The sequence below is a fragment of the Vidua macroura genome, chromosome 6, assembly GCF_024509145.1.
Source record: "Vidua macroura isolate BioBank_ID:100142 chromosome 6, ASM2450914v1, whole genome shotgun sequence".
Taxonomy (NCBI): domain Eukaryota; kingdom Metazoa; phylum Chordata; class Aves; order Passeriformes; family Viduidae; genus Vidua; species Vidua macroura.
In genome coordinates, this window is record NC_071576.1 from 20,356,721 (window position 1) to 20,384,648 (window position 27,928).

A 27,928-nucleotide genomic window follows, 5' to 3' on the forward strand; every position below is an offset into this window, starting at 1 on the left:
TTAGTTGGACTCTATGATAACTGAGTTCTTTTCCAACATAAATTATTCTATGATTCCATATATATCCCATTCATGGAACTTGGGTGTTAGACATCACCTAGCTCCACACTGGTGTCTCATAAGAGCAGTGTATGAAGATTTCCAGCAAATAGACTTCAAACAATTGTACCTTTTCATTGTGGAGGTCCACAATTAATAAATTTTTGAAATCCTTGCTGTTCTCACCGTTCTTGGTGCAACTCGCGCACATTGGAATTTGCCTGTTAAAGTGTTTGCCCTTTGCTGCATTACATCCTCCTGATCTCAGCGCCAGACAGGTGTGTTTCAATTGCATTTATTCTCACAGGATAGGTTTTTCTATATTATTTATGATGCATAATTCAGTATTTTGTGTAACCTAGCAGCAGTTTTATGTAGTTTGGTTTTATGGTGGCTCTATCATAGATACAAAAGAAGGCAATCTGAATTTTAAAAACATATGTAACGTATTAAATCAACTTTCTGATATTAACTGATAACATAAAATACTTTCTTCAGTGTCACTCACTCTCCTGTGAGATATTCTTCGTGTAGTTTTCCTTTGAGGGCACACTGACTTCCAATAAAATTTTCCTTCTGGGATCTCTTTTCTGATGATAGAGATTAGATGCCTAGAACAGATTCAGGGCAAAAGATAATAATGGGAGTATTTACACTCGGCTCTTTTTCTACTCATGAGGAGATTTGTAATAGAACACCTATTTTTGACTTTGAAAATAGGCTTTATGATTGTTGGATTTGGATTTGGTAGCAGTTTCTTCATAACTGGTTTGCTGGATTATAAGGAGAACCAAGGGAGGAACTTACAAGTGCTATTAGAAGGTATTATTTTTCCATGGCAAGGAGTTGAACTTAGCATGACTGAGTATGGTCTGATTATAAGATTGAATGATACATGGCTGATGACATAAATTATTAATGTATTTGTTTGTTTTACCTTTTTCATTCCAGGAAAAGCAGATCAGCAATGAAGAAGATAATTTGAGAAAGATGAGTGAGGCCAGACTGCAGTTTAAAGATCAGCTGCGTCAATTAGAAATGGAACAGCAATCCATCCTCTCCATGATAGGAAGTGAAATTGATGCTGCTTGTGAAATTTTTTCTCGAGACTCCATGGAGAAATTCAAAGTAATTCTAAGTTTTAAGTATGCTGCAGGTTTTGTTCTTTTCTTGATGAAAGTTTGTAGTGGAACTTGTATGCATTGTTTTCACTGTTGCATAGACAATCATTCTAATAGAATTATGGCTCTTTAGCTGGTACAGAGGGACATTGCTATGTATTAGAATGGGATACTGTGAAGGACTGTCCGTGCATTAATTGGTTCTGCTTTCTTTTTTTTTTTTTCTGTTTTTGAGGAACAGTTCTCCTTTTGCTTGTGTGAAAGGACCAAGGACCTTTTATTAGCCAAAATTTTGAGATAGGTTTTCTTAGGCGATGTTCCTAGAATTGGGAAATCCTTAAGAAGGACCTAAAATGCTTTTAAAACTGGGAGAAAACAGAATTTTTTTTTTGTTAAAAAATCACTTGGGTGATCACTTGTTTTTTACGTAGAGAATGAATACTGAAAGTGAAAAGGGTTTATGACTTCCTCTTTTGAGGAGCAGGTTCTTGCAGACAGAAAACTCAGACTCAAATTTTCAGGAAACCAGTTAGCTTGCTCTAACTTTTTTTTGCTATTTTACTACTTCTCCTGCAACCCCTGTCTCCCTGTAGCTTTTCTTCTGAGCATTCTCATTTGCTTGCCAGGTACAGAAACCACTTTTCCCCCTCCATATGATTCTACGTGACTGATCCTCTTAAATCAACATTGTACATTTCTGAGAATAAAGAGAACGGACTGTTTGACGCAGCTTGTCGCCACACTTACAAGTGCTTGACCTAGTGGCTTTTTAGCCTTAGCTACAACCCAGAGTACACTCAGATTACCTTTTTTTTTTTTTTTTTTTTTTTTTGTCTTGCTGTTTAAACAGAGAATACTTTGTAGCTCCTGGTCATTTGAGTGGGCTGGGCTGCTTTGGAAATAGATTTTTTTTCATGACTGACACCATTTCTCCACTTGCACATGGAGTTGGGGTGTTGCAGCACAAAACTAGATGAGAATTCTAAGAAAATGCATTTGACAAACAAGCTTTCTTCTCTGTATTCTTACAGATAGGTCTTTTTTTTTTATTAACTTTTATAATCTGCTGTAGTTGCCAGATTTTTGATCATTGAGCCATGCCTTCTTGGACTTGTTCCTCACCTTGTGAAGATGTTGTGGTTTCTGGATAAGGTTTTGAAGATCCCTGTTTATACAATTCTCCTTGGTTTTTTATCACTGGCCAACTTAAACCAGTTCTGAATGCGAATTTTTGACTAGACAGTTAATGTGGAAAAAAAGTTAGTTTTGTGGTCCTGGTATGATTTTTTTTTTTTAAAGGTAAGAATCTTCCTTTATAATGTTGTTCTTCTGCCCAGTACTTCAGGTATTGTTAAGGTTTCTAAAAAGTTTCACACTTTACTTCAAGAAGTTGCTGCTGCAACTTGGGTAAGCAGGAGGAATTTGATGGATAAATATTTGTATTGAGAGAAGTCAAGCACTAGGCTTAATCTTCCTTGATAAGAAGTGTATTTCTCTGATGAATTTCCAGTAAGCAGAAAAGACTTTCTTCCTTCTATGCCTAATGCCCATTTTATGTCTGTTTCTTTGTCACCTGTTTTTTCATAGGCAATATCCCTTACACCAACAGTACTGAACGATCCTCATCGCTGGTTAGCAGAAACAAAGGTAATAGGCAAACCTCCTGAAGTTTTACTGAGTAAGCTAATAATCAGCATTTGATGGTGTAGTGGGAGGTGTCACTACACATGTCAGGGGGTTGGAACTAGATGATCCTTAAGGTCCTTTTCAGCACTAACAGTTGAATGAGATGGTGAGTCTGTGAATAGATGGATCTGATTTAGTTGAATGTCCATTTAAAATGGCACTTCAAGGGTAAAAGGAAAAATACAAAAGCATTCCTTTGGCAATTATTCTGATATTTCCAGACTGTTATTTCAACTGATACAATAATTTTCAAAATACTTCTATCAACAAGAAATAACCATCACTATAGCAAAATAAATAGCAATATTATTTTCACAAAAAAAAGGCATTGAAGTAAGAGCAGTGATAGCCTTTAGATCTGGTTCAAGTTTTTTCAGACAAGTAAAGCATAAGAATGCTGTCAGCAGGTTGAGTTTCTCTTACAGCATTATCACAAGGCTATATATTATTTTAAATAAGGCTGATATTTATTCAGTCTAAAATATATTAGATTGGATTATTGGAAAATGAATTATTTTCTTCTTTCCTCATTGAAGCTTTCAAATCCTATAATGTGGGGGCACACTTGCTTGAGAGCATCTTCAAGGTGATGACTGTAACTCATAAATCTTGCCTTTCGTTTTGCAGCTTTCCTCCAGTTCCCTCAGCTCACACACAGAGCACACTTCTTACCCAGTATCTTTTAAAAGAAATAAATTACTCATGATCAAAATAGATCGCAAACTGGGGAAGACAACTGGTGGTTTTGCTTCATGTAGAAGGGTCAAAGCCACAGGAGAATTGACTTAAGGAAAAAAAATTGCAAATATTTGCATATAAGAGAAGGTTATTCATGGTGTGTGGTCTGTGTAAGACTTGTAGACCAAGAAAGTCTTCCACTATAGATAACAGAGATAAGATTGGAATCAAAGGAGAAATGTTATGGAGGAAGTATTTTCTTCATTTGAAAAAGTGACACTGGCATATTATTAAAAAGAATTTTCAAAGAGCACCTAATAATACTTTGCAAACCTAATTTAGCTGCTAGAGGGAAGTTTAGAATGAATGACTGCTTAAAATGCCACTTTTATTTTCTTTTGTTTTTAAATAGACTGTATGAAAGTTTCCATATCATATTCTATTTTTAATCTTCTAGATTTACTAAATTGATCACAACCTTATCGATGAGATCTTTTTCTCCTCTGAGTGAACCTTAAATACTGACTTTTGCCGACTAGAAAGGATTGATGTCACTTTTTTAGAAAGGGGAAATATTTTTAAATTCTGCCAACATAAAATAGAGAGAAAAAGGTCCTCTGAAAGGAAGGCCTAGCTCTTGGTGTCTATGTGTGCACTAATTCAATGTGAATTTCTATATCTACCCTAGCAAATATATGCTTCTGATTTAAAATAAATAAAATAATATTAAAGAAAGTCACTTTTCACATATAATTATCAAGCAAAATATATCTTTTTGGTCTCTTGAAAATCAACTTATGTTCTCTTAATATATTTGAATACCCTCTATTATTATTTTTCAGATAGCTACAAATGAGTAATCTGTGACTCCAAATATAATTTGGTCAATGAACATTTATGTCCTGTTATTTTTATTAGAATTCTTTACTTTTTATTGTACCTTTTGTTTTAAATGTAGACTAAGCTTCAGTGGCTGTGTGAGGAGGTAAAGGAAAGAGAAAGTAAGGAAAAAAAGTTGCGATGCTACTTGCTGCAGAGCCGAGAACAGCTCAAGCACTTAACACAGATAAAGGAGACTGAACATCAGTCTCTCTTTAAACAGATAAAAAGCCAAGAAAAACTTCTGGAAGAAGTTCACAGAGAAAAAAGAGGTATGTTACTGATACCATTTTTGTTAATAAAAGGGATAAAGAATTTAAAATTCTATTAATTATAATTTCTATGGCACATTCATTTTATCAGCTAGTTATTTCAGACTGCAATGGGCTAGTGCTAACCAAGAATAATGTTTTGTTTGTGGTTTTTTTGTTTTCCCTTGCTGACAAAAAAGGCAAATGCCACATTTCAGCCACGTTTCATACCAACACAATGGCTGAGTAACACATGAGTTTACATCATGCACAGTGGATATAGAAATTATTTCCCAGCTGTACCATCTGGGACATTGCACGACCTGGGCAAAAAGGGATTATACAAGAGTCTGAGGCAGTCTGATTTAGACTGCTATTGCACAGCTCACAGCGTCATGGTACGATCTTTCATTGTATTCTGTTCCCTCTGTTTTGGAAGACAGGTGTCACCTTTAGAGTTTCTTCAGAAATCTTGTTCCAGCCTTTATTTAGGACTCCATACTGATATAACTGGGCAGAATAAGTATTCTCTTTCATTATTTTGTTCGTTGTCACTTTGTGCTGATTGATGTTGATTCAGATAAGAGTAAACTTTTAGTAAGTGTATTTACAGCTTCTAGTAGTTGACTTATTGAAAATGTTTTGTCAATTGCAGCAAAAAGCAAAACTACTTGGTTTTGGCAAGAACAAAGTTAATTCTCTTCATAGTAGCTGAAACATGCTGTGTTTAGGATTTAATATGGATAGTAATGTTGAAAACACACTCATGATTTAGTTGTTACACCCTAAGTCAAGGACTTTTCAGTTTTCCATGCTCTAATAGTGAGATGGTGCACAAATAGCTGCAAGGGAGCATGGCCAGGCCAGGGGAACTGGCAAAGGGATATTCCATGTATTAGAATATTATTCCCAGTGCACAAACACAGGAGAGTTTTTTGGGAGGAGCCAATCACGGATGGAGAAGGGGCTGGGCATTGTTTGGTGGTGAGCAGTGATACTGTATGTCACTTGGGGTTTTTTTTGACTTTATTTCTATCTTTTTTTGACATGTGGATGTAATGACAGTGCATGTGACAATGTATGCAAGAATAATAGATGTACAATCTCCACATGAATTTAATTGGTTTGCTTTACAGTCATGTCAATTTAGATTTTTCTTTTTAATTTGAAAATTATGACCTTCAGTATACCAAATCAGTTATTTTGTAGAAGTTGTAGAAGGTACAGAAATAATAAAATGTATATCTGTTAATCTGAGTTTTAAGTAGTCATTCACCAAGGGATATATTTAAATGTTTAAAAAGGGGTTTTTATTAAAAAAAAACTGTGCAAGACAAAGTCTGACCATTTTTATATCTTGAATAAATACTCTTACATGTTGAATGAAAAGCCCAGTCTTCATTATGGTACAAGTAATACAAGAATGTAAACATGTAAATAGTTTAATGGTTAATGGACTTGAACATGAAAATTAGAAAAGCTACTTTCCCAGAGGGAAAAAAGAAAACACAGCTAAAAGCATAAAAAAGATGTTAAGCCAATAGGAGAAAGCAATCCATCAAAATGATAAAAAATTTAAATTAAGGATTCAGAATGCTGGTTGGCTTTTCTTACTTAAACATAAAAAATGGAAGTATTTACACAATACTAAGGCACCCAGTAAGGGAATTATGGGCAAATCCCAGGTGCAGGAATAAAGCAAATGAAGGCAGAAGGTATTTAATTGATAAAAAAGCCCTTCACTTTTTTTTTTTTAATGCTAAAGTAACCTTTAAGATATTGTGAAATAAAATAGGTATTTAGTCAAATTTGATCAAATGGCTGAAAATATTTTATGCTGCAATGATGCAGATTTTAGGTGGAACATTTTATCAGATTCTGTGTAGAACCATGAATATGCATGTGTGTGGTTGGCTGTCCCCACTGACACAAACCACTTGTCTGAGTACCTGATATTGTTTGAAAATACTCTGTTAATTTAAGTTCACATAAATCAAAACTTATGAAAATGAGACAGAGAAATTGTTTTCTCAAGAAATTAATTTGTTAATTTACTTTCTGTGGATCTGATAATGTAGTTTACTCATGGGGTTTTTTGAGGAGAAAGAATAAAAATAGAGATTTATACTGGACATATCAAAAGTAGGTGGCATAAGTATTTAAATTGCTTTGTTGATGAACATGTTTAAGCTTAAATAGATTCTACTAAAACTTCTATGTATTTTTTTTGTCTTTTCCCTTTACCAATGCATTTGTAAATACCTAGGATATTGTAGGCTTTTGAAACCTTGTTATGAATCTCTGTAGAAGTGTTAACATTATCACAGTGGTTCCTGTGATGCCATAAACTGGCTGTCCCTCTGGTATAATCCTGACAAATACAAGTAAGCTAACATAGAGATTCATCATGAGAGAATAGAGAATGAAGCAAAGTACAGTTGTGAAGCACAGAGTTTCAGGATTGTTTACAGAGTAGCAGAAGTTTCATAGTTACCTGGTGCTGCTTCAAGATCAGCTATGTTTGTTTTCCATTCTTCATAAGAGTATAATGATGGAGAGTTTAGAAATTCAGAAGTCTAGCAATGTTCATAAATACAGAAGAACTGAAGAAGATGTGATTTCTGATATCAAGTTTGCAGTTTGGTACTTTGGATGCAGTTCACCACTTAGCAAGGTATTTATCTAGCATGCTACACAATGGGATATTTCAGTAACAGCTTGGATTCCATATTTCATCTTGGACTGATTTTGGTCTTACAATCAAATGTATTGCACTAGGCATTCAATATGTTAACAAAATAGACAAAGGTCTGAGGAAATAAAATGCATATGTTCCAGTTTCTTAACTAAGAATTTAATTTGCGTTCTGGAATCACTGAGCATGCCATGGTGTTCTTAAGAACAATTTAAAAATTAGTTTAGGTAACAAGAATTTTATTTTTATTATTTTTTTTAATGCCATTGTCAGCAATTGTTCCCAAGACCTAGCACAAATTTCTTTCACTTATTGTATTTCTGTATGATCTAGCCAGACTGTGTAGTCTGAAAAACTCATCATTCAAATCAGTGAAAGTCTTTATTTGATCCTGAGTGGACCCAATGGTTTTATAAACTCAGATTTACTTTAATTGCCTTTCCAAGAAAATCTTGGAATATACTGACATGTATATAAGTTAGACGTAATACGTTATATAGTGGTGGGCATGAAGTCTGCACAGTTCTGTTGTTTCAGGATAATATATTGCTACTTCAGAGAAGACACAGAAAACAAATAAATGTTTAGCAAAATAAGACCCAACATATTTGGTAAGACGATATCTGTTTTCTTTTAAATGAAACAATGTTAGTATGGCTGTAGTGATGTAAGAAGAGGAGGTGCATTGCTTGCATTTTCAAGACTGATTTAATTTATCTCAAAATATTCTGCAAATACTGTTTTACACGAAGTCCCAGGTGATGGAGGACGTACTCCTTACCAGTTCTCAGTGTCTACTGAAATAATGCTTTACAATCACATTTGAATTATTGCATATGTAGAATCTGTTATATAGGGATAACATATATGCCTATACTGCTAAGTAAAGCTTAGGAAGGTAACAGCTGTAGTCCTGAGCTGTGACAGACTAATGTTAGGTGCTTTTGTCACAAGCACAAAACTGTACTGAGCAAGTGTGTGGTGTTTTTCCTTATGCATTAAGTTTATCACTCATGCATTTATCATTGTGCATTGTCTTAGATTAGAGGATAAAAAAGTCAAAGTTTCAAAGACTTATATTTTAGCTGGTTTTAGTGATGGTGTCAACTCTATGAATCATACAGTTACCTCTAGTTTCATCACTTCAAACAAGTAAAATTTACAAAGATTTTGGTAAGTGATTCCTGAAGCAAGACATCAGTTTATTTTAATTTCATTTTTTTCTGTTAAGTCCAGTCAGATTATCTGTTATTCAACTGCTGTGGATAATGTAAACTCAAAAGAGCCTGGTATATTAAAGTAGATTGAAAATATAGGTAAAACTTTGCTCTGACGAAACCTAATCTGTCAAATTAAATTTCTGGTTTTTTCTATCTTAAAGTCAGGAAGTCCAATTTTTGTTTGAGTCAGGAACACTAAAGCAGAAAGAGTAAAAATTTAAATAAGAAACAGTGTAGTACATTGAGTGTAAATACACTGACACTGAGCAATCTCTGCTATTAAACTGAGGAAAAATATGAGATTGGGAACTAGTGAAAATCAAAACAGTTTAAAATCTTTCTATTATGACCTATTATGTTTCATTTAATAGTAAAGTACATGTGCTGTTTTGAAGACAACTTTAAGCCTGATTCTGCCCTTTCAGCTTTGATTCTTTCTTTTTTATTAAATTTCTTTTTCTATATATTGCATGATATTGCCCTTGTATGAACAAGAGTCCATTCTATGGCAACAAGGAACATCACAAGGTATTTTCAGGTCATCTTTTATTCAACAGTGAATGGGAGCATCAACTAGAGAGAACACTCTTTTAAGCATACATACTGGAAGGAACCTGAAGGATTTCAGAGAAACTCTTCATAGTACTTGGTTTTCATAGTGAGCTTCAAAATGCATAAGATTGAAATATCATTACTATTAAAATAATTTATTTCTTCTTAATAGTGTTCTTGCCCTTTAAATAATGCTTGGTTTTTTTAGTGTGATGGGGGAAGGAGGAGGGAGGACTTCTAAGTTATTTTAAACTTTGCCAAAATGAACCTGCGTTCAGAGTCTTAGAAGAATGGAAATAAACCCAAATCATTTAGGAATCCTGCCCTGTGGAATTTTTTAAATTGAAAAACTGGAAATATCTGACTGGACATGCATTGCTGTAATTATTTAGTATTTTTCTGGAACCATTTTCATTTGACATTATCTTTTTATGCACTCATAAAAATATGGCTGCCATTGTAAAAAAGAGAAGGTAAGAGATGGGATCAAACTGTAGCTAAGATGTTTTTAAGACTTCCTTTGATTTCTTTTTTCTTTCTGAATCACATACTTTAGATGATTATCTGAAACTTATGTACAGTTTTTTGGTGTGGAAAGCATGAGTCATTTAAATTAGTGAGTTTGTACTGCTCATTAAAAGTAAGAGATTATATTCATTAGATTTATTTCTTGGTTTACCTGCACATATCAGAAACTAAATCAGAATTAACAAAAGAAACCTGGGGGATGGGGATTCAGTGTATATTAAATAATTAAAATGAATTATTTCATTTTTTCTTTCTTTTGTGAATTATGATTTCTTTCTTTATTTTAAAATAGCTGGTGTTCTATGAACTAGTGGGTTTTTTGTTTTTTTTTTTTACAGCTGTTGAAATGAAATTGGACTCTTTATAAGCACAATTACAGCTTAGCACTGATTTAACACTGTATAATAAAGAGAATCTTGTAATCAACTGTACAACTTTATCAGGACTCCTTGAATTAATATGAAAGGTGCTGTCATGCTTTCAGGTTGTATACTATGTTTCTATACCAAACTGATATCACCATTTTACAGCTATTAAATTTAAAAAACCCAACCAAAAAAACCCTACCCCAAGCAACACAGGCACTTCCACACTTGTCTTGAATTCAATATTTTTCTGAGCAGTATGTAACAGAAACATGCTGTCATTTATTCTTCTTTAGGTAACAATGACATCCTGAAGAAAGTCTTCAATATCTGAAAGATGTCAGTTTATTTAATAATATGCTGTCTTATAGGAAATAAAACTGATCCAAGGGCTCTATGTTCCTCTCCTGTTGTGCCTATTCCTTTGGTCAAAGCCATCTTAGTCTAAAATACAGATGAATCATGTTGGAAATTTGAACAGAAATTTAAAAAATGCTATCTAAGATTTAGTATAGTAAAGTTTTTTTTAATTAAAGAAGTATTTAAATTCTTGCATCTTGCTATGTCATAGATTCAATATCTTTCAAAATTAGTGCTTGTTGTAATGGTTTTGCCTAGAATTTTTCAGGCTGTAATAGAATATGATTTTCAGTGTAGTTCATTGCTATGTTAAGAGCTTTTATATCCTTTCAGCTGACATGATATCTAAGATCCTTTTTGTCTTAAAGTGAGTCCTAATGATATGGTGTATTTGGAGAATTGAAGTTTAAGTGCTATGTCAGTACCAAAAAATTCCTCACTTTGAGAAGAGCTTCAGTCATCAGTAAAAGTAATTCTTAATGCTGACTGTATACAACAAAATAATTTAAATTACAGAATACACATTTTAAGTGAATTCTTGAAAAAAAAAAGGAAGTCTAGCTGATTTTGGATTTTTCTGTATAAAGATTTAGTTAAATAAGTGATATTTAAGCTGTTTGTCCATTTTTTTCTTCTAGTGGGTTAAATATGACAAATTCCTAGGTTGAATATTTACTCTGATCAGCATTTTCAAGGTAATAACTGTCTATAACTAACATGTGTTTTTTTTCAAGAAAATGGGAACCATGATTGGTACTTTTAAATACTTTACCTCTTTTGTAGTTAAAGGGGAAAATCATAAAAATGTTTTAGAGCCAAGCAAGACAACCAAATTAACTATACGGTTCATACAGTATGAGTGATTGGAACAATAAGCTACTAATTGTTTTTACTGAATTACAGGTTCCTGTATGTAGTTTCTTAAAAAACTACAGGCACATAATAATGGGTACATATATCTGAATCTTCTTTAGAGTGGGCAGAGAGTTTCACAGTATTTTTCTTGTCCACATCTATTATATCTCTAGGATAAGGTCATAACATAGTCAAGGGTATGATTTGGATACTTCTGCCTAGTTTAAAGGACTTGAGTTGCAGGTTATTAAGCACTGTTAGTAAATATTGTTGCTGTAAAGTTATATTCGTTTGCTTAAACAGTTAGAGTATCTGAGTCAGAGAGAATGTGCTTGGTCCTGGTTATGTATTAAAAAAAAGAGAGAGAACTGAAGATAAAGCTTAGTCTCCTATTCCTTAGCTGAATTACTTAATTCTACACCACCTTTCTAATCTGAGGATTGTTTTTTAAATTACACGTTCATCTTGCCATACTTATTTTCAAGTATTTGAGCAGTACCTTTGTGCAACATTATATATTTCTAGTATGTAAATTTGTGTTTAGTGGAAAACATTTAAATGTAAAATTTACCTTATTTTTTGTTTCACGATTCTAACACTTGTGATTTTTTTTTGGATTTTTTTTTTGTTTGTTTTTTTTTTGTTTTAGTATACCTGGTGAATTGAGGTGCCTACCACTAGAGAAAGAAACAATGTGCAAACCCAAGAAAACAGATTCATTGAAATATATATGTATGTTCTTCATGCATACGTACATACTGCATCAATATTGTATGTACTTCAGCTGCCAGGACAAAAACTTTGTCTTCCTGATTTTAATTATATTTGATGACTTGGCTGTAGAACATTACTTTATTCAGTGGACTGAAATTCTAGGAGCAGCATTTTCTGAAAATAAGGCTTGAAGGTTTCTGTAACTGCTTCTACTTGTGAAATCAAATGATCAGACAGTATACCATTTCTTGCAAGGCACTATATAAAATGAAAAAATCCTAGTGAAATAATTTTGTTCTAGTGCAACATGCTTAAAATCCATGGAGCACATGTTTATTAAGGAAGAGCTCAAAGGACAGAATTAAGTTAGGACACTATTGAATATAATGCAATGATCTTATGGCTGTTTGGCATTTTACAGTTTTCCCTATCAAGTTCTTAATGCCTATTACAAACCAGCTTATTTTTTAGCAGAAGCATATTTAAATTGGCAGAGAACTTTTTCAGATGCCTTGCTTCTGTCAAGACATGAACCATGAGTCATGGAACTTGGGAGGAAATTTGTTTTGCATAGCTTCATGTCATCCTTCTTCCCTGGGGAAGTAGGGACTTTCTTCTCCAAGCTGTTGGGAATGTTGAGCTGATGTTTCTCAAGTGTATTAAAGGGATTATAAGTATGCTGGGCTATGTTTTATTAAGAGTGGCTTCTTATGTAAGAGTGGAATGTGAATATTCTACTATATACATGCTTATTCTCTTAAAAGCTGGAGAAATATTAATACTTCATTCTTGGTCAATGAGACATATCTACACAGACTTGTTTCATGAGTTTGTACCATGGACTATTCATGTATTACAGTGAAACAGAGAAAATAAGCAACAGTAGGATAAGATCTGAACTTTAAGGTTGGAATGTTTCTAACTTGTTACAAAAACATCTCAAATTTGAAAATAAAAAAATACTACAAATAATTTCCAATATATGTATGTTATATACAATATGTATATAGTATAACATCATCAGGCTGGCTTCTGATATTGTGGGAAGATTGTGTAATGAGGGGAATAAAAACTGAAAGCCTTCTAAGATTTCTTCTTTGACCATTTAAAAATGATTATATTTTAAAATCTTACGTGTTTACAGTACACTGCAACTCCTATTTTGATCTGATCTTCAAACACTTCAGTGTGTGACTTCTAAAATAATTTGATTAAAGTAAGTATTTTGTAGTCTTGCTGTAAGCAACAGATTTTGTTGTTATCTGGAAGGAATTTTGATTTCTAAAGAATTATTTACAATAAAGACAGTGTTATTACTACTAAATTATGAAAATTTCCATCCTTACTGTAATTGAGAATCAATGGTATGATTATGTGGGCCATTCAGTTGCATGATTATGTATTTTTCATTCCTTAATTGTTCTTAGTATAAGAATGGCAACATAAAATCCTTTTAGTCCACAAAATTATCATTTCATATTTCCTGAAGTGGTAATGTACAAATATAGTGTGATTGAATTTGAGCATTCTATTTGTTGCTACTCACAGGGTTTTTCTAACTCATTTATTTTTGTTCATTGGGAATTTTGTTGAAGATGATTCACTAACTTGTAATAATCTAACTTACTTGACTAGTAGTATAACAGTATTGGACAGATCCAGGAACCACGCTGCATCTGGTTAGGAGGAAATGTCAGTACTCATAGTGTCATGAGGATCAGCTGTAATCAGGGCATTTTTACAGAGCTATATAAGCTCTGTAAATGTGTGTGGTCATCAGAAGCTGGGTAGTTTCTTTCTCTCTCTGAATCACCAATATGAATAATATTTTATAACGCCAGGTCAAGAAAAAGTAGTATCAGGTGTCTTTACCTTAAAATTTGTTGCATATGTACTGTTCTCATCTGATCTGCACCCTGAAGTATAGTGTGCAAGTTCTACTCTGGTTCCAAGTTGCACATCTGACAATATTCTTTTTCCTGAGCAGTGCTTTTAATCTATGTCCCGTAAGAGATTACTCTATTTTTGAAGCTGCTCTAAAGACTTTGCACTGCCTTATTTTAAATTGCTCTGTAGACTTTGTTTGCACCGCCTTTGCAGAGCAAACAAGATCCCAGAGAAAGAGTTTATTCCAGAAGAAGTGGTAATATTGTTGTATTTCAGCTCAAGTAAACTGGTTTGCTAGTGTATAAAATACACTTCAAGACAGCAGAAGGACACACCTTTACAGTAAACCAGTTTTTTATTAAAGGGGAAAATATCTGTTACTGATCATGCTAGTGCTTTGGGACAAATGAACTTTGAGGATCAATTGTGTAGAGGAGAAGCGCAGTTGTGTGTTGCACTGCAACATTATACTGTCTGTAACGAGTAGGTCTGGAAAAGATACTGTCAGAAAGCTTGACAGAGTAGAGAAACCCAGCATGATTAATTTTAAATATTACTTTGATACTGAAGATGTTCTATGATTTGTATTTTATTGTCATTATTAAAACTGTAGGTTGTCATACAGAAAAAAAAAATCCGATCCTTACGTCAATTAAAAGGCATTTTCAAAAAAATATGCCGGCAGCAATAGTTGTTGCAGCAAAGGAAAATTATACTAGAAAAAGGAGTAAATTTAAAGAAGCCACAGAAAAGCATACAAACTTCTGGGTAAGAGATAGAAAAAAGTTTCTGAAAAGCAGACTCAGATTTTCATTTTGGTTATTTTCTTGTTTTCTAAAAAAAAGTTTAGAACCATATTTTCACAGTACAAAATAAATTTTAGAGCTAAGGCTTAATCCTTTACTTTTGGTCTCAGGAGCTTTAATTATTTTAATTATATTTTGTTATACGTAATATAAAGACACAAGGGAAGAGAAATTTAGCCATTTAATAAGATTGCTAGAGGGTATAAAAACCTTACATAAACAGTATGAATTTTCAACATTGGGTGTACATTAAGAGAGTAGTTTTCTGTTGTTTCCTCTGTTCTCAAGAGGCATGAGCAGATCAAAGCACATTATAACCAATGTCTCTTAGCAGTTATACCCTTCTGGGGCATTTCCAGCGAAGCACATTTACTGTTTGCTTGGTACCTCTCCATTCCTAACCTAGGAATTATGCCCCAGCAAGTTTCTGTTTGCCAACATAGCTTATAACATGTGCTGCAAGAGGCATCGTATAAAAACATATCAGGCATTTTAGAACTTTAGCAAACTTCAGTTTGTTCCCTGCATTTGCATTGCTGAGATTAAACAGATGTGCAAATACAATGTAAATAGGTAAAGGGTATATAGGTATATAGAATACTCAATGTATTCTCCCATTTACAATGGCATTTTGTGGGATTTTGACAGTCATTTTGCCATTTCTTTGATTACTATTTCAGTGTCTCTATCTGTAGAAATTATGTAGTGTTGGGAGAATGGGATAAGCAATTCTATAATAAGCACAATTTATTTGCCACTCTTATCAACCTTGTAATAAGATTTGCAGTGTCTTTTTATAATAAATAAAATTTTTGTAGTACATTTATTATACTGCTCATACTTTATATACATTTCTCCATGTAATCTTCATTGTAAGATTAATGCCTTCTTACCTTTTTAATATGTTAAAACAGCATAAATTTGTTTTTTTTACACTGTTAAAACAGTGTAAATTTGTTTTTTTTTGTGATCAGTCTCCAGGAGTTCTGTTGATCAGAAATAGAAAGTCAAGTGTCAGTTGAAAATGACACATTCTCCACTGCACAAGGGAAAGAAAAGAAAAAACTCTAATGTTGCTATTCAGTTATAATATAATATATATAATTTTCCTCCTAATATTCTCTTTTCTTTTGGAGTATAGGAGAGATTTCTTCCTCAAATCTATGTATAAAAAGTTCTTGAAAAAATTTACTGGAGTTGTACTGTAGATTTTTGCAATAAACTATGCGGAAGGAATAATAAGTTAGTGCATTTAGATAGTGTAATTTTCAAAATAGATTTTTAGATGTTAAGCAAAATGTGCCATTCACTGAAAGTTAAAATGTTTGCCAGCTGAGCTGGTAAGTCTCAGTTGTATGTCATCAGTTCCCATGGGACAGTACAAAAACAGGATTGTCCCACCAAGGAATAAACTTAAAGCATAACTGCAGCCGAAAAAAAATTAGAAGTAAACATTACTATTATGGCTCTCTTCATAATTGCCAGCTCAGTTTATTGCATCTTCCTCTGTAGCACGTGTAATAGACAGTTATATAATTTCTAGTTGCATTATGTTGGGTGTCAGTGAGACATACTGACCTCTGTGCATGTACGTTTATTTGATTGAAGTAAGTGTTTTCTTAGAAGCTGTTTGGGCCCTAGTGATACATAGCACCATCTAGGAGAATTAAAAGCTTTCTTACAGCATTTATCAAGGAGTGAATCCCATGGAGATGGGACTATTTTGTGTGCTTTACTCTTCTAAAAAAACATCCAAGCTGCTAAAAGATCCCTTTTTTCCTGAGATTGGTTGGGAAACTTAATTTCCGGACCAGTGTCTTTAAGCTTCTCCTATTATCTGTTCTTCTGTGCTGTGAACGTTGCAAATGGATTCTTTAGTTCTGATCTTCAAACAGCCCAATTAAGAAATGCATTTCTAGGCTTGGGAGAATTACTCGTCTCAAGTAACAAGTGACTTTGGCTAGAAAAGCTTTCTGTCTTGAAGCTGTTGGCCTCCTTTGGTTGGCCCAGTTACTTCAATTCAAATGAGCTGCTTCAAAAACCTGGATACCCTTAATCATTGACCATTCCTTAGCTGATAGGTCCAAGATCAGTTCTGTGTGTATTTGCATTAAGATGTGCAGCTGCTCTTCAGATGTAGCCAAAAGGAAATTTGCTGATATGCATAAATATGGTTGGGATGATAAACATCAAAATAAGAAAATCCTAGGATATTAAGTGAGAGTTCACTGAAACAAGTGGCATTCAATTTCCTGTTTTGTCATTTACATATGTCATACCATAATTTTTATATAGCTACCATGCCCATAAACATATCAACATAATTTTCTAAAACAAGAAATGATAAATTATCTTTCTAGCTTGCAGTTGGTAAATGAAAACAAATTAAGTTTCAATTTCTTTCTGTGTGCTCCTGGAAAATTTTATTCATTATCACAAAGGAAATGTTTCTTCATTCAGGAGAGAAGTGTAACAATTATGTATTATATGCAGTGATAAAACAGTGTTGAACTGCATTTTCTGTTCAAAGTGTCAACTATTATGAGGACCTTGCTTTGAGACATTTCTTACTATATTTTCTTTTATATAATGCTGGTTTTTTTTTCTTTCCAGGTTATTTAATAGGTTTTCTAATCAAAACTATGGGAGAAAAAGCCATTGTCAGTTTCCTTGCATAGATTTGTGCTACAGACAGGTGGGATGATAGCTCACACACACAAATCCAAGATGATCATGAGTTAGTGGGTCAAATTGGAGTTTTCCATTCCTGGAGACATTTAATATCACTGCAGACAAAAGGCAGAATTCTTATTTCTGTTTCATTCACTCCCATCAGTGCTACTTTCTGTATCACTTGTTCTGTGTCTCCTCCTCATTGGACCCCTCTATAATCATATATTACTCAATATTAGCCACATAGAACTGTCTGGTTTTTGCCAGTATGTTGTTCTTCTTGTAATGAGCTAAGAGCTTTTGGAGATCCAGGTTTGTCATTTTGCCAAAGCAGGACAAAGTAAGCAAGAGCAATGCACAACCAGAGGCAGGTAGCAAAGTGACCTCCCTGCATTTTGGCAAATGCAGCTCCAAATGCCATCTATGATGTGATCTGAGCACATCTGGCAGAACTGGAGCATGAAACCATGCTAAAACCATGTCAGCTGGGTTGGACTGGCTTCTGTGGGACATGAAGAAGGAATAATTACATAGCCATTAGTAGCCAAACTAGCTTATTTGAAGCTATTAGTAAAGAATTTCATTGTAGTATAAATGTGCTGTTAGATTGTTAGGGATGAAAATTGATGGCTTCTCAGCCAAATCTGTGAAGTAGAATCTGAAGTGTTTATTCATGACCATTGTATGTTAGATTTTTTTTCTAAAGTCTGTTCTTGAGATTTATTTCTAGTAGGAACATTATTGCCTGCATTCCAGCACTGGCTGGCTATATTACTACTGCATGAGTAATCAATACCTATATATATTATAACAGTTTCAGTTTCTAGAAGTAGAATCAAGTAATTGGCATTTAAGGCCTTAGAAACATTAATAATCATCACACAATGCTTAGTGGCAGAAATTCAGAAAGTCACTATGACTTGTGTGTTGTTTGAGTTTCTAGTGTAAGAATAATTTCTAAATTCAGTAAATCTCAATTATTTCCTCAATTATCTTTAGGGTTTTAAATCTTATTTTTTTCTCGTAAGAAATTCTGTATAGTTATAACTGAGGAGACTTCTGTTATTGTAGTCAAGTCATGCCACTATAATGATAGTCTGAAAGAAGAGCTGGAGTCTTCTGATATGTTTCAGTAAATAGTAGCTGAAAAAAAAGCATAGCAGCATACTCCAAGTCTAGTGTTTAACTGTTGAAATACCATGTGTATGTGTGTTAACAAATTTTCTTTGGCGTGTCCTAGATAATAAGCAAAATTAATTTTGAAAATACTGTCTTGGTTACCAAAATTAAATTAATATTTTATTACTACCTTTAATGGTACAAAAAATTTTGCCATGAGGAAAGTTTGTTTTGCAGTTAAAAAAATTTTGCTCTTTTTGCCTGCAAATAAAAGGCATAATTCAGAATCTATAGTGACTAGAGGGATTCTGCTGTTGTTACTGTTTGAGGTTTGGATTTTGTGTTTAAAGCGCAGTTACAGACAATGTTCCTTAGCTCATGTAAGAGGAGGGCATAGACAGTAACAATGCTGGCTTTGCCTGCTATATTCTTATCCTATTTTAATCCTTAAACATGTTACATGGAAAGAAAAAACATAATATTGACACAAAGGATGTTAAAAGATGAGGGTAACTTGCAATTATTAGGGTTGTTTTAATATTGTTTAAATCATTAATTTGAGCATAGATTCAACCAACACCTGTATGACTTGTTTTTAATTTTCACAGCAGCCTTCTGGTTGCAGCAGCTTTGTGGATGTAGTTTTTACAACTAGATAATTTGTAATCAGAAACTGTCAACATCCTCAAACTCCCAAACCATTTCCAAGGCGTTAATTGAAAATAATGGGAAAAAAATTGTCAACTGCATTTTTGTTATTTGGTGTGTCCCATTTTAATTTTAATGGCAGAAGCCATGCCTTTCAGATAAACTTTTTGCTTTACTGGATCAATTTTCCATGCTTTTGTTCATGTTTGGGGTTTCTTTTTGTTGTATCATTCTTGATATCTGTAGTTCTTGTTTTCAGACAAGAAAGTTCTTATTTCTGTTTATAATGTGAAATATTTAAATGAATATTTAAATGAATTTTAAAAGAAATTGTTAAATAGAGGCATAAAGAAAATTCTAGCCTGCAGTGGTTTTTTTCTGTCAGTAGAATCATGGCTTAGAAGGCTTCAATAAGAAAAACTATGGTGTCATCCTACAGCAATGAAGCAGATTAAAGTCCGTAGTGCAAGGACACTGATATAGAAGATTTAGTATTCCTGGCAATGAAAACTGGCTGCTTAAGGCTCAGACAAGTTGATTGATTAATGAGTCTGCCTAAAACTGAAATTCCAGTGGTCTGACTTTATAGGCTCTTTATATGCTTTTACATCTCTGTAGAGAACAGTTGAGCAAATAATGCAAACAAAAGCTTTTCTATAGCTCTGCTGTTGTGACTCACTGTGAGTTAACAGCTTTATTGCTATCCCAGCTGTGTTAATTCTGATGTAACATCTCTCTAGATTCTAGAAGGGACCCTTGATTCTAATCTAGCTGCAGTTCAGCTTGCTTACAAGCAATACCTGGGTTACCAGCTCTGAATTTGTCATAGTGGCAGCTGTTTAGAGACGACACTCATAATTCTAGATAAAAAAAATCATAGTAAAGATTTGTATTAACATACAGACTGTTACTCTTCTATGTACAAAGATGTGTTTGGCACATCAAGATTAGTTTATACCAATCATGTGTGGCTCAAAAGCTACAGTAAGGTCTCCAGATATAATCTGCTGCTTATAGGAGAGCTTCTATTTGAAAAATATGCCACACATTCTTGTTCTGTCCATTTACTGTAAATAGTTCTAGTCCCTTCTTCTCTTCCTCATTCTTCCCACACAGTTTCTCTTCCCATAGACACCCTTGTCATTAGACCTTGTTCTTACCTGAACTTTGCTTTTTAGCCTCTCAGTTCCGTGTGTTACAATGTGTGCTCCTTGGCATATAAAGGAGAAAGAATTTTGGATTAAGAGGCTAGAAAACATTTCAGCTTTATAAAAACTAAATGCCTTTATTGAAAAAAGTCAAATTCTGAATGCTAACTACCAGCCATAGTTTGCTTACTTCAGAAGTGAGATTGTTCAAAGGTTCTAAATACTGAGTACTAGTCTCCAAACTTTTTTGACTGCATGCCCCATCAGTAAAAAATTTGTGAGCATGCCACCCTAATATATGTATATTTATTTATGGACAATAAGTAGATATAAATATACAACTTGATGATAAATAAATATACACACTTTTGTAAGTTCAACCCCACAGAACTAGAGCACCTGCCTTGATCACATTTTCATAATGAAACTGTCTTTGAACCAGAACGAGACATTTTTATTTTATCACCTCAAGGTTAGCCTTCTTATATGTCTGTGTCACTAATTGTTTCCTAATGGAACTTACTGGAACTTACTGAAGCATCTAGGAAGTGATGCCTGTTTTGGGAAGTTGTTCTTTAGTGATTTTTTTTTTAACTAGAAGCCCCAAGGTCCCTCAGGAGCTTTTGGAATCCTCTACAGCATGTCCACTGGTACATAAGTGTCATTCAAAGGAAAACAACAGAGTGCTTATAGCTGTGCTTCAAGCTGTGTTAACTGCATCTATATTCACAACCCTCCCTCATATTCCTCCTACAGTAGTTTCAGTTGAGAATCAATATGGTCCTAAACAAATATAATAGCCATGCTGTCTTTCCCAGCTCATACCTTAAGCAGTTGCTAAGACTGAAGTTTTGGGCTGTCATCACCTTTTGTATTCATAAGGAAGTTCTTAGGAATATTTTGCATGGATTTCAGTGCACTTTGTTTGAGCTTCACGTCAGAAGATAGAGAAATATTTTCTTTAGCCATGTTCAAATGAGCACAGAAAATTTCCCAGGAATAGAGGGGAGCCAGGAATAGAACTAAAAGATCTCATGTAAGCTTTGGGAAAAAAAAAAAAACAACCTTCTCATTCTTTTGATACAGGCCTCTTAAAAAGCAGCACATTGGGACCTATAATTTTTTTATTGATAAACCTTATATTTTAGTTTTTTTGTATATATTTAATCTCATATTCAGACAAACTATTGCAATGCAATCATATTTGGACTGTAGAAGAGGTTACAGCAACTTGGCCAAGTATCTTGTGTACTTAAGCTGTGTATTTGAATATATATATATATATATATATGTATCTACTCTTGCACTCCTGAATTCACAGTAAGGCAGACACTGTAGTAGTTCAGTTAATGACAGGTATAGAGAGGTTATAAAACTGATGAGGACAATTTTGGACTGATTCTTGGGACAAGTAAAAAGTTGGAAAAGGTTTTTCTAAATGAAGTGTGGGAGACACTCGTAAGTGAATGATCTACATCAAATACCAATCAAAGTGAAAGGGAAATAAAGAGAAATATCAGGATGAAACACAAGGAAGACTTATTGAAGGAAGCAAATTAGAAGCAAGAATTATACATATAAAAATGTCATTGACAGTACAAACATCATATTAGAAACAAAAGGAAACTTTTTGTTTTATGCAGTACATGCTTCAATTATAGAAACTCATTGTCCCAAAATGTTCTGGCATCCAAAACAATAAATAGGTTCAATGAATCATGCTCAGAATATGCTGAGTTCGAAGGGACCCACAAGGATCACTAAGTCTGACTCCTGTCCCTGCACAGAAAAGCCTCAAGAATCATACCACGTGTCTGAGAATATTGTCTAAACACTCCTTGAAATCTGTCAGGGTGTTGCTGTGACCACTTCCCTGGGGGCCTGTCCCAGTGTCCAGTCACCCTTTGGATGAAGAATCTTTTCCTACTATTCAATGTCAACCTCCTCTGACACAACTTCAGGCCATTCCCTCAGGTCCTGTCACTGGTCACCACAGAGAATAGATGAATACGTGTGCCTCCTCTTCCCCTCATGAGGAAGCTGTAACTGCAGTGGGGTCTCCCCTCAGTCTCCTCTTCTCCAGTCTGAATGGACCAAGTGACCTCAGCCACTCATGTGGCTTCCCCTCAAGGACCTTCACCGTATTTGTAGCCCTCCTGTCTTTTCTATATTGTGGTGCCCAAAATTGCGCACAGTGTTCAGGGTGAGGCTGCCCCAGCTCAGAGCAGAGCAGGACAATCCCTTCCCTTGCCTGGCTGTGTCTGATGCACCCCAGGACAGGGTTGGTCCTCCTGACTGCCAGGGCACTGCTGGCTCATGTTCAGCTCAGGACCCTGGTCCCTTTCCATGGGCGCTGTGGTCATCCTCCTGCTCTGGAAAACTGGGATAATGTTTGCCAATTTGTCAACTGAGACCTCTCCAGATTTCCAAGACTGCTCAAAAACTGTTGAGAGAGGCCTTAAAGACATGAACCAGCTCATTAAAAATTCTTGAAAAATCCCATCAGGCCCCGTAGACTTCAATAGACCCTGGAGCAGAAAATCCCACAAAAATTCAGGATTGCCTGGGAGTTTTACGGACCCCAGCTCATCAATGGTGTTGAAGAGAGAGAAAGCATTAAACACTTCTCTACTTTGTCTCTCTCCCTGTTTGTGAGGGACACATCCTGTAATAGACTGATGTTATTTGTGCACTGCTTTTTGCCATGAACATATGTTTAAAAACTTTTTTTAAGAAATAGTCAAGTTGATGGAGGCCAGCGAGGTCATGGATGGTCCAGATGTAGTCCTGTTTTGCTCAGATGCTTATGCGTTCTCTCAGATGCTTATTTCTGGAGCTGCCATTAGAGTAACTAATTTCACCATTTTTTATCCTCCTATCTGCTCGTGCTTTTTGTCTGACGTGAGATACAGACTGCATGATTTTAGGCCTAACCCAGTAATATATCATCCATTCATAGAAGTCTTCTAAAAGTCATGAATATAACTTGAATAGAAATTCTCTGAGAATATTAAATTACACTTCTCTGTTGTCCCCAATAAAATTAGTAATTAGTTTCTGTGCAAATAAAGAAATATAGGCCCGGTCAGATTGGAGATGTGAATGTTTAAAAGTTTTGCTACAAAATATCAGACTTGCCTAAGTCTCAGGGAATAGAAAGAAAACACTGTGTTCTGTTTCTTGTGTAGTAGTAAGTCTCTGAGGGAATCTGAACAGTGAATTGTTTCCTTCTCTATTAATTCCTGACACCTTTCTTCTGTTTCATCTGTTATGATTAGAGGTGCTGCTTCAGGTTAAGGTAAGCCAATGCATCACTGTAGGCTGAAGAATCTGCTTTCATTTTAAACAGTAAAAATACAAGTGTATACCTAAAAGTTATCAAAATAATTAAATCATTTTTAAGAAGTTCAAGTTTTCTGTAAACTGTATTCTTTTGAAATCTTGACTATGTTAGCAAGTAACAACTGCAGTAGCTAATAAATTGCTATGAGCTAAAAAGGCAAAGAATATTGCAAAGGAGACTCCCTTTTTTGAAATTATATTTTAAGTCTGGAGTTCTTTTTAAATGTGGATGAGAAAACTTTTGATTTAGATACAGATGAACAGCTGTTTTGGTCTTGGTGATTATGAGTATTGCATTGCTTGCAGTGGTGGGAACTGAACTAAAATCTTTAAAAACAGTGGAATGTGCTCAATATTAATATAACAGTTTGCTAATGAACAAGGAAAGCTCTAATCAGTATTAAAAATCATTTGAGGCTTTTTTTCTTTTCTTTCTTTTTTTAAATTTTGCTTGGGGTTTCATAAACACATTCTGAAATACAAATAATTTATGGACCTTGTTCCACACTAACAAAAATTAATGTTCTAAGAAATACCTATTTCTCTAAAATTCTTTCAAGATTATAATAATATGGTCATGTAGAAATTCTCTTAATGCATGTGTGGCAAGTACTGTTTTAATTAAAACAGTGTGAAGCATGTGCCAGTACTATTTTACATCTCAGTTCCTTTAGTGCCAGGGTGATTTGTGGTGTTGGGCCTTACAGTAGGAAGCTTCAGGCTCATTGAAACATCCTTTAATATTGAGTGTTTCTGGATTGTGGCAGTTGTCACGGTACTGTGAAGCCATTCAGCACAACACCTCTACTGGCCATGAATGAATATATCTATATCTATCTATCTATCTATCTCTCTCTCTCTCTCTCTCTCTCTCTCTCTCTCTCTCTCTCTCTCTCTCTCTCTCTATATATATATATATATATATATATATCTTGTGAAACACTTTGGTTACACTGGTTCAGCTAGAAATATCTTGATTCACCCCCAAAACAGGGCCTTCATGTCAGATTTGTTGTGTGAAGGGAAGAAAAGGATTTATTCAGCTGCTTGAAATTTCCTTCATACTTTATGGAAACCTGCTTGGCTGCCTTGTGCATCTACAGGAATGCTGCAGTATGTGTTCAGCAGTTTTGTGGGAAGCATATCCAAACAATGACTGAAACCTGTAGGATGCATATTTGAAGTGAGAATGATGGGAAATACTTGACATAAAAAAGCCTTACAATTTTTGATCAAAGCAAATTTAAAGGTATTATGATCAGGGTGTCTAATTAAGTGATTTCTCAAGAGTTTGGTATCCACTTGTATAACTTAAAACCTTAATGTCTAGGGTTACAAACTTTGGGAAATCCAAAATAGTTTTATTAATATATAACGGAAAGCTCTGACTTGTGTTTTGGAGAAGAGCTTTTCTTAGCTTGATGATACAAAAATTATGCTGACAATGTTTTACAAACTGCCATTCTTTTCTGGTAATAACCTGGATTTCTTGCTTTAATGCCAAGTAGTAGCTGTATTTTTTGGTACTATGTGAGTTGTTTATTTTCCTGCGTGATCTGCAACTGCAAGGCGAGGTGAGAGTATTCAGTCAGATTTACCAGTAGCCTGAAGATATTTAGGATAGTTTGCAGCATATTACCTGTGAATGCAAAACTGAATTGTTGTGTGAATGTCAACTTCAGAGTACTCTGAATCACATTTTAGGATTTTTCACTGTATGAGTAGATATCTATGTCTATAAGAATTGATTCTGTGTGCACTTCTGAATTTGTGCATTCTCCTTGGCTAGAGCAAGGTAAACATAAAAATGTGGTATTGGTCCAATTTGTAGATTTTTCTCTGGCATGCCAGTCTTCTCTGAGAATGTAAAGAGGAATGTTGTCTATCATTATCTTCAGTTTCTAAAATGGGAGGTCATGCAGTGTTTGAAATCAGGAAATTGATGCTCAAGTTAATATAAAGTCAATATCCTGTTTCTCACCTTTGTTACACCCAGTACAAAGATAAAGGAGTTGAACATTTTAGTTCATAAAGGAGTTTTAACATTCTAGTTAGTTATTGGCATATTAATGGATCAGCTACGATAAATAAGATAGTACATTTTACTCATTTCAATCAATAAATATTTGCTCCTAAATCTATTTTCTGATACTTTTCACCAGCAGTAAAAATTAAAACTGGGGGGTTTGCGTGTGAAAAATCTTTTCAAATAACTCTTTTTTCCCCTCACTTGTCTGTGTGGTATGATGGAATATATAATCTTCATCTCCAGCTTAGTATTTGCAGTATTTTGAAACATACTGTGGTGGTTCAGTGTGAGGAAAACTGGAAGAGATAAAGATTCTGACAGAATGTTTTAAATCATAACCTATATTTTTCATGTAAGTTTGATTAGTCACATATAAGTCACTGTAGTGTAACTTCAAGGACACTCAGTTGGTGCTTACTGATATAAGCATAGCCCAGTGAGATATAATCTTTACGTGATTTGGAATTTAGACACTGTAAATAAATTGTTTTTGTATGGCTACACAAAAGTATGATCCCTAATTTTGCAGACAATATCCTGAGCTTGCCGTTGATTTTGAGCAGTTTTAAACGTCTGAAATATATCTGATTTTTTTAATAGTTTTAGCTTATAGTTCCTTATTGGATTGCAGGCTTCATATTTAACTAGAAATAAAAAGGGAGTACATTGATGAATATCTTTATTTCTACATCTCATTTCTCTTGTTGTCTTTTTCCATGTATTACTCATCTTTTGAGAAGAGCCATCAATGCCTAAAGATGCCTTTTTCAATAATGCTATTTCTTCTAGTAAATTTATAAATTGTTGTGTTCTGTGCCCCATAAGAATAATGATGTATTGCTTTGAAAAATCCCCAAGTACCCTGTGGTTACATTAGGCCTTGAAAGAAGATGGTAGCAGGACTGTTGTAGCAATCCATGCCACCGTGCAACTTCTTTTACAAACAGAATTTTAATTGGAAAAGCTCAGAGGCTGTTCATAGGATGGATGAAAGGAGCTTCCACTAGGGCCAGTGACCATCTTTGCATTGTTGCAGACACAATGCATTCTGTCTTAACTTTATTGCAACATTATTTTCTGGCACATGACATAAAGCATAAAACATATATTTAAGTTTGCACAAAAACTTAAATATCAGAAGTTTTGTACATGTGATAAAATAAATCAACAGGGCTTTTCAGATCAAGTAAGCAAAGTCGTTCTGTCAGGGAAAACAATGTCCAGAGGAATGATATAATATGCTATATATGATTTTTTGTATAGATGTTTAATATATATTGCTTTAATTTTAATTTTTTTTTACTTCAGCTTTGGAGAAAACATGCCATTATTTTACATGAAATACTAAATGGAATCACCAGTTGAAATACAGAACTTGATTTTTGAATATATGTTCATAAAGGATGGCTCTGTACAGATGTATATTTTGTCAGTTAACATGACTTGAACACCTGCCTGCCCTTCCAGGGACAGAGTTTTGTGAAGCATCCTGTGGGACATCTGATTTAGGCTGGGGTAGAATAAAGTAAATGGATTCTAGATAACCCTAATTTGAGATGCGGAGCTTTCAAATCTAGAGACTGTTAGCAGAAATCAGTTCGGCTTGTTTTATTTTGTAGAAGATGTTTGAAAGGAACCTTGAAATAGCAACCTTTTCACTTAGAACAATTGTGTCTGTACAGTAGAATCTTAATTACTACATTAGAATGAAAATAAAGCAAAGTCAAGTATAATAATTGAGAGTTTTTGGTCAGATGGGACATGGGGATGAATTTTTAATTTCCCACCCTTTTCTCACAGACTTATTCCTTGCTCCTAACTTTTTTAAAGCTTTTATTACAATACAAATTTTTATCAACTTACATATAATACTGGAATATACCCAAAGAAAACATACAGGGTAGCTACTTTTTGACCCAGAATTCTTGTACTAATGTTGATGGCAATGCATTTGGCTACAGTAATTTATGTGGCAGTTGGATCACTGGACTGAAAAAGCATACCAAAGAATAATTCAGAAAAACATAGATGCACCAAAACAAAGTGAAGAAGCAGTAGTTTTACTAATTTTAAGAAAGGAAGAATTAACTAAAATGTTTTACATGGTATTGGTATCTCTTAAAGGACTGGTGCTTGGAAATAAGTCTCAATCCACATGCAATCAGAAATTAATAATAAGCTATGAAAAAAGAGGGTTGGGGTGCTCACAGGAAGATTTCATAACAGGAGAAGGAGAAAAGATCAGAGATATAAAGGAGAGATGTCAGATTAATGTCAATAGAATATTTTCTGTAGATACTATTTTAAATCACTGAAGCTTATCTTTATGACTG

General features: G+C 34.2%; 1 protein-coding gene across 7 annotated transcripts in view; it reads left to right on the plus strand.

Moving 5' to 3' along the window:
* The window catches only part of CEP128 (centrosomal protein 128), a 215,761-nt gene that overhangs the window by 44,660 nt on the left and 143,173 nt on the right, over nucleotides 1–27,928 (plus strand). For 2 of the 7 annotated variants that reach the window (XM_053979575.1, XM_053979574.1), the window contains exons 17-19: nucleotides 991–1,167; nucleotides 2,748–2,807; nucleotides 4,483–4,675. In XM_053979575.1, the coding sequence (XP_053835550.1) occupies nucleotides 991–1,167; nucleotides 2,748–2,807; nucleotides 4,483–4,675 (430 nt within the window). Of the gene's footprint in view, nucleotides 1–990; nucleotides 1,185–2,747; nucleotides 2,808–4,482; nucleotides 4,676–7,196; nucleotides 7,369–7,886; nucleotides 7,951–17,249; nucleotides 17,332–26,903; nucleotides 26,963–27,928 lie in introns of those variants that run through there. The other 5 variants (XR_008437461.1, XM_053979576.1, XM_053979579.1 and 2 more) reach the window with 5 other exon arrangements.